Source organism: Glycine max, chromosome 19 (assembly GCF_000004515.6).
Source record: "Glycine max cultivar Williams 82 chromosome 19, Glycine_max_v4.0, whole genome shotgun sequence".
In the NCBI taxonomy this organism is placed as follows: domain Eukaryota; kingdom Viridiplantae; phylum Streptophyta; class Magnoliopsida; order Fabales; family Fabaceae; genus Glycine; species Glycine max.
The window spans coordinates 13,472,947-13,481,094 of NC_038255.2; the positions used below are offsets into that span (position 1 = coordinate 13,472,947).

Below are 8,148 nucleotides of genomic sequence, written 5' to 3' on the forward strand. Positions count from 1 at the left end.
ATATCATTTATATGAATGTTAAATAGAAGTGAAGATAATAATTTTTAACTAAAATATATTAAATAAAATTTAATATAAAAAGAAAATTTATTTTTAAAAAATATAACATAATAAACTCAATTGATAGATTTTAAATTATGATAATATAATAAAAAATAAAAAAACCATCAAATCAAACCAAATAAAATCAATCGTATATTTATTTTATATTTAATTTGAATGATTTTTTTACTTTAAAACCAAATAAAATCACACCGAACACTTTTGGTTCACACAACAAGATTTAGGCATAAACACAGTCCGAGCTGGTAGTAGACTCCACAAATATGGGAAAAAAAGAAGAAATTTTTAACTTGCCAACTGTGACACTTTAATTTATTTTTCCCCACACTCTCTCTTGAGTCTTGCCTCTTCTTTGTAGGTCGGAAAAAAAAAAAAAAAAAAAAACACGTTATAATAACTCTTACCCACAAGGTTGGCAAGAAAAGTAGTTAAGCCATAACAGCACACCAGACCAGACCCAGAAAAATGAACTCCAAAAGCTTCTCCTCATCAAATCCAAGCCACAACAAAAATAATTACCCATCATGGGTTCTCTTCACCACACTCTTACTCTCATCTCTATCCCTCACAGTTTCTAATCCAAGGATTACCGAGGCAGGGCTCTACTGTGGCACTAGCAAGGCCCCTCTGAAGGCCAACTACATCCCCAGCTTCATCAAGGAGATGGAGAGCCTCTCGCAGCTCGTCACCAGCAACAACTGGGGCACACACTCTGTAAAAATATCAGGCTCAGGCTCATCCATTCCCATTTACGGCTTCGCGCAATGCTTCCGCGACCTCTCCCACACCGACTGCCTCCTCTGCTATGCCGCGAGCCGCACCAGGCTCCCCCGCTGCCTCCCTTCCGTCTCGGCCCGCATCTACCTCGACGGCTGCTTCCTCCGCTATGACAACTACAGCTTCTATTCGGAAGGCACCGATCCTTCGAGGGACGCGGTGAACTGCACCGGGGTGGCTGCTGGTGATGAGGCTGAGAGGGTGGAGCTTCAGGAGAGAGTTGGAAGAGTGGTGGATAATGTGGTTAACATTGCTGAGCGTGATGGTAATGGTTTTGGTGTGGGAGAGGTTGAGGGGGTTTATGCTTTGGCTCAGTGCTGGAACACTCTTGGGAGTGGCGGGTGCAGAGAGTGCTTGAGGAAAGCTGGGAGGGAGGTGAAGGGGTGCTTGCCCAAGAAGGAAGGGAGGGCCTTGAATGCTGGCTGTTATTTGAGGTATTCCACGCAGAAGTTTTATAATGAGGATGGTGATGCAGGTGGTGGAAATGGTAAGAATATATGCTTATATGTATGTATCTGTGAGGCCTTTTAGTTTCAAGCAAGGTTTTTAAATTGTGGCCGTCGTCACGATACTTGACATTGCAAGAAATTGCAGATGAATGAGGTCACAATGAATAAAATAACCTTGATGTTGGAGTCAAAATTGTAGTTGCAGACGGTTTTTTAAAATCTTGTGGTTTCAAGTTTTGTCCTTTTGTTTTTGTTCCAACCTTAAGTCTGCTAGAGCGGACAATATCTCAATATCTCGGCTTGTGGACTTGAGGTGGGAACAGTTCTCAAATGTGAATTAAAGCTTACACATCTATTTTGATTTTTAGTATGCAATTTTAAATTCAGTATTTGTAGTCGAGCAAAATTTTGTTACTCTTTAGTCTTTTTACCATTAAAACTCAAATGCTTTTCAATTTTCCTTCACTGGCCTAAATAGGTTCCAGATCTTAATTCATAGATGCCTAGATGGCACTGAGTTGGAAAAAAAATGTTTTTGTTTCATTAATTTATTCTCAGCATTCAAAGAGCCAGTTCTATGTTGATTTCATGACCTGAGTTTTAATTTTTCAGGGTTCTTAAGAAGAAGAGGAGTCATAGTAGCAGAAGTGTTAGCAGCAGCTGCAGTTATAATGCTCGCTCTCTCTGCCTCCTATGCAGCTTTCACAAAATTTTCAAAGATAAAAAAAGGTGAAAATTTAAAAAATGGGATTATCATTACTATTTACTACACAATTAAGATATATTTGTGAATTGATATGTCTTCACTTTCTTATGCTGTATTTCTTTTCTCCTGCATCACTCAGAAAACAATAATCTCGGTCAGATTTCCTCTTCCATAAGCAAATCTAGCTTGAATTACAAGTACGAAACTCTTGAGAAGGCCACAGATTATTTCAACTCCTCGAGAAAAGTAGGCCAAGGTGGAGCTGGTTCAGTTTTCAAAGGTATTCTCCCAAATGGGAAAGTTGTAGCTGTTAAGAGATTGATCTTCAATAACAGGCAATGGGTGGATGAGTTCTTCAATGAAGTGAATTTGATCAGCGGAATTGAACACAAGAATCTTGTCAAACTATTGGGTTGTAGCATTGAAGGCCCTGAGAGCCTCCTTGTGTATGAGTACTTACCCAAAAAGAGTTTAGACCAATTTATCTTTGGTAAGTTCGTATTATTGTAGTACATTGTAAACTTCATTTTTTATTTTAGTTACATAAAATCAAATGCTTATCTATAATTTTATGAAGGTAAAACACACTAATTGTCTCTGCAGAAAAAAACAGAACTCAGATTCTAAACTGGAAGCAGCGGTTTAACATCATTCTAGGAACGGCAGAAGGGCTTGCATATCTTCATGAAGGCACTAAAATAAGAATCATCCATAGAGACATCAAAAGCAGCAATGTTCTTCTGGACGAGAATCTCACTCCCAAGATTGCAGATTTCGGCCTTGCCCGGTGTTTTGGTGGTGATAAGTCACATTTGAGCACTGGAATTGCTGGAACACTGTAAGCCCTTGGATTTAACATGATATCGTGCATGTTACATACATAATTAGTGTGTCTGTTACTGACATATGATGGTTCTTTTAAGGATCTGTTCAAACTTCAATCCAATAGAATTAAACTGTTAGTAAGAAATATGACTTAAATAACATTATTGTCCCAGATTGTTCTTATTTTGGTTCTTATTAAAAAGAATTGTTTCATTTTAGTCTCTAACATCTTGTTTTAGTTCCTATAAAACTATAAATTTTTTATGAGTCCCTCTTGTATTAGAAAATTTTCACTTTATTTCTTGTTATTTAGTTAATTTCAGGTCAATTTTTCAATTTCTGTTAGTTCATACTTCATAGCTTCACATAGACAGAAAATCTTGATGTCAAAGACTAAAATAAAACAAAAAAAAGGAATAGAGATCAAAATATATTTTTTAAGAGGAATGAATCGAAAAAAATTTAGATTATAAATGAAAAATTATTTAAGCCTGAAAAAACAAATAACTTTCATTCATATAGTTTTTAGTAGCAGACTCTGTTACACATGCCTAAATCCTTTTAATGTAAACGTCAAGAAAAGTTTTTTAATGTACATTTCTAGCTCAACTCTTCGTGTGAATAGGCCCCTGATGGCATGTAATGAAATATTTAACTCTAAAGTTTGTTTTATTTATTTCTCTTATAGTGTTAATTAACACTTGATTTTTTATTTCTGGAGCAGAGGTTACATGGCTCCTGAGTACCTAATTCGAGGACAACTTACAGATAAAGCTGATGTCTATAGTTATGGAGTACTTGTTCTGGAGATTGTGAGTGGCAGGAGGAATAATGTCTTCAGAGAGGACTCTGGCTCGCTTCTACAAACAGTAAGACTTGTGCCTAACCTGCACAAAATTTGAAACAAAAACCTTGTTCAATATTTAGGCTAATAATGAATTCAACATCTTTTGATTGGAAAATTATCCTTTTGGCGCCAGGCTTGGAAACTATACCGATCAAACACATTAACCGAAGCTGTTGATCCTTCCTTGGGAGATGATTTTCCTCCATCGGAAGCATCAAGGGTGCTTCAAATTGGATTGCTTTGCACACAAGCTTCAGCTTCCCTAAGACCATCTATGTCCCAAGTTGTTTACATGCTAAGTAATACAAATTTAGATGTTCCCACACCAAATCAACCCCCATTTTTGAACACTGGAATGCTTGACTCAGATAGTTCCATTAAGTCTTATAGCACTAACAGCTTCATATCCAATGCCTTGAAGAAGATTGGAGTGTCCTACAGCTACTCAGAGTCCTCACGAAATTCAGATGGGCCATCAAGAAGTGAAGAATCAATTATCCAAGTTTGATTTCCATGAAATTAAATTGCAGTCTTCAATAACAATTGGGGTCGAAACATCACAGTTTTCAAGGTTTCCGTGACTGCAATAACTGTCACGTTGCTCACATTTGTCCACAATGTATGGCAAGATCATGATTTTGAAGGTCTCCTGAGGGTGATAACAACTGCAGTTTAAAAACATTGTGATTGCCAATATGTTCCTTGGTTTTGGGTGGTCATGTCCATATGTTGTTTAGTAGAAAGAAAGAGTAAATTATTATATAATGTGCTGCGTTTACATTACAAGTATAGCATTTTTTTTTTATAAATAGCAACAATAAGATTTGAATATAAAACTGTGAGTATAGTACTGAAACTCTTTATCATTAAGCTAATCATAATGTGTTAGTCTTTTTTAATGCAATGGTTTGCAAAAGCATCACAATAGAATCTCATAAGCCTAATTATGTTGGTACCCTGAAGACTATCATTCATCTGCCAGTAAACCAAAATTTATTAAAAAAAATGAAAAAGAAACAAAAACATGAAGGGGGGTCATAAGATCAAAACTCATGGAATAAATAACAAATTAACCATTAACGAAACATATAACTAGGTAAACTAAGCTTATTCCAAATGAAGGAATTACAAATAATGTGTTAGTTCACACATAATCTAACTAAATATTTATATGTTGAGTGATTGCAATTTTTAATACTACAATATTTTTTTCGAAGGTAAAATATATTTTTCATTTTTCTAAAATTTTTGAAAGATAAAAATATAAGTAATTTACTATATTTATTTTTTATTGACTTAAAATTGTAAAATAATTATTGATGTCTTAATAAAAAAATAATTAATACAAAAGATAATTTAAAATAAATTTTTATAAAAAAGAACAAATAAATTCTGAAAAAGTTTCAATATAAAAAGACGGAAATAGTACTAGATAACCTGATTAACCATGTGTCTGCATACTGAACAAGTCGGTCTGTATTCCAAACTATAGAGATGCAGTGAAAATGCTCTTACTAATATACGATCCATATTAAATACTGAGTTTTTGGATGAACGTAAAAGTTTTAGAATATTGTTACAGTTCATTGTGGTCCAATCATTAATTGTTGATTATGTAAAAATATCCCTTAACGTGCAGTGCTGCGTTTACATTACAAGTATTTATAATGTTGATGAACTTTTCCAATAATATCAAAGATGATTACGCTTATTATCTTGGAAATGTCTTGCATTAGAGTTTTTGCTTCTTCCAAACCGTAACCTCTAGCTTCGTCTGGGTGATTTCTATCATTAAATAACATATATAGGTGGGAACATTATTATTTATTGCGGTTCTCTAGAGCTGAAATAGGAATTGATCGATGCGTCGTGGTAGCTAAAGTTCAAATTGATATCGATGTAAATATATCTCTTTTATTGAGATTTAAACATAAAGTTAGTGAATACGATAGTGACTTGAGTATATGCAGCATTCCTAGTAATTAAAATATTGTTACAAGAATTTTTTCTTGTGTGTGTGAGAGACTTTAAAAACATATTGATGAAGAGAAAAAAATTACTAAGCGAGAGTAAGCAAGTTATGGAAATTAACATACCGCCACATGATGTGAATCACTCATTAGTGCCACGTGGGAACGTGGATAAGTTCTCTCTCTCTCTTTCTTTTCCTTTGTATGATGAGGTTCTATGGGAATGTATCATTTGCAAGTGCAAAGCTTAACGACGACAAATCTCGCTTGGTCCGGCTCATTATTATGAAAAAGCAATGTCTAACTACCTGCTCCACCAGCAATAACTTCAGCCTATGCTAAAAAGAAAACTTAAGCAAGATAAAATTGATTTATGTATACATATGGTTGATTTGAACGTGAAGAGAAAAGAGAGAGAGGATCGATCTCTCCATCAATAAAAATTAATGATTAATATTTATAGATAAAAGATATTATAAATATCTATTTTTTAATATATTTTTTTGTGGTTTTTAATATATTTTTTTTATTAATTAGTGTTGATTAAAATTTATTAAAAATTATAAAATAATGAATGAAGTTTATTAAAAAATAGTCAAACTTATAAATTTTTTTAATTTCTAATAACTAAAATTTTCAACCAATAATAAAGAGAGTCTTATAAAAAAGAATAAAGAAATTTCAAAAAAATATTTTATATTGAGAGACATGCAGAGGAATTATTCTGGCGCGTGTTGCCAGTTTTAAGCAAATTTGCTAAATTATCAAGTATAGCTTCGTTAAAATACTTCTTTGCTTATATCCAAAGAAGGTAAAAATTAAAATAAAAAATAAAAAACGAGTTTGAATCCTTAATAATTAAATAGAAATGTGTTTCCACAGTTATTTCAACGAACCTCAACCTCAAACATTTTTTTATAGACTGCATTCTTAGGATTACAGTAACTTTAGAAGAACACTTTTCTCAGCAGAAACAAATTCAATTGGATTATAATCAACTCACCAAATTAACCTTGCATGTTTCTTCTTTCACAACTAAAACATTATCCTCCAATCATGATACATCCTAACCTAGGTCGATTAATCAAGATCCATTTCGAAAAATTCATACCTATGTTCGTAACCTGTCTCAAAATCAGAATGAAGTTATCTATTGTAATATTTATAAAATAAATAATCCCGTAATTATTAAGTTGATCTTAGCCTAAATTGAATAAATTTCTAACAGAAAAAAATATAAGAACGAAGTAAAATGAAATTTATCACACAAATTAAAATTAACTTTTGTAGTTTAATATTTTTTAAAAGCTCCTTCGTCTCTTCAAAAGCTAAGATATATAAGTTGTTTTTAAATTATGGAAGAGAGATATGATTTTACTTTCTATTTTCTTTTGTTATAAATGTCTGTTAGAGCATTGGAATAGGGATTACATAAAATTGAGGTGGTATAAAATAAATTTCTTATGTGATGATCATTGGAGATGGCTTAAAAAGTTTAATCACGATCTTTATCTTCCTATGACTTACTTTTTAAGGAGAATGTTTTTCCTTCTTAATTAGATTAAAATCCCAAAAACTTGAGATTTAAGTAAAAGTAAAACTATATTAAGTATATCAAATAGGTGTTTGACCTAACCGAACACCTATAAATACCACTAGTGAAATTGAAGCATATTTTCCAAAGGGTACTCAGGTATTCAGCTTGGTTGAACGCCTAAATACTCCTTGGATTTCAAATACTAGTATTTGCCCATGTTGATTACTCACATATTGACAACCTTGACATTCAAGGACTCTTCAAAGCTTCCACTAGTGTTCGAGTTGATGCAATCCTACACCCCAAGGGTATTGGATAGAAGACTCCAAGAGGCTTGGGCTAGAGCTACAAAAGAAGGCCCTAGGGTTCTCATGAACCTTAGGGTAGATTTTTTAGCCCATGGGTCAAGGTTGGATCCACTCTTCTTTGTAAATATTAGAATAGGTTTTTCCTTCTTTTGGGCCTTGTATTTTGGCCATTCTAGTAGTATAGGATTTTAGCCTTGTATTTCAGGACATTTTGAGTAGTCTTTGTAGTAGGGACTTTTTTTTGTATTTTCATGTATTTTGTCAAGAAGGATGAGCTTAGTTTTTAGATGGGTGCGTGTAGCTAAGCTCTAGCTTCTCAAGGAAGCTTCTCAAGGAGCCGAGCTTAGTTTTTAGATGGGTGTGTTTAGCTAAACTCTAGCTTCTCAAGGAAGTTTTCTCAAAGAAGCTTCTCAAGGAAGTTTTCTCAAGAAAGCTTCTCAAGGAAGCTACCTAGTCTATAAATAGAAGCATGTGTAACATGTGGCGTCCCTAAATTAATGACTGGTTTAATAGTAATAATTTAAATAACAAAAATCATGGTAAATTTTTTTTTCTTCTTTTTCTTTTTCATTTCTTTCTCTTTTCACTATAACTAGGTTTAGAAGGAAAATCCTCACTATAAAGTCCTGAATGGCCAGTTCACAACTCTATTCGGAGTCATTTCTT

At 33.4% G+C, this 8,148-nt stretch overlaps 1 protein-coding gene across 1 annotated transcript; it reads left to right on the forward strand.

Moving 5' to 3' along the window:
• Positions 1-236: 236 nt before the first annotated feature.
• On the forward strand, positions 237-4,566 carry CRK64 (cysteine-rich receptor-like protein kinase). The gene is made up of 6 exons (XM_003555019.5): positions 237-1,327; positions 1,902-2,018; positions 2,135-2,485; positions 2,599-2,833; positions 3,545-3,689; positions 3,801-4,566. The coding sequence occupies exons 1-6, from the start codon at positions 529-531 to the stop codon at positions 4,173-4,175; spliced, it is 2,022 nt and encodes a 673-aa protein (XP_003555067.1). The 5' UTR covers positions 237-528; the 3' UTR covers positions 4,176-4,566.
• Positions 4,567-8,148: the final 3,582 nt, after the last annotated feature.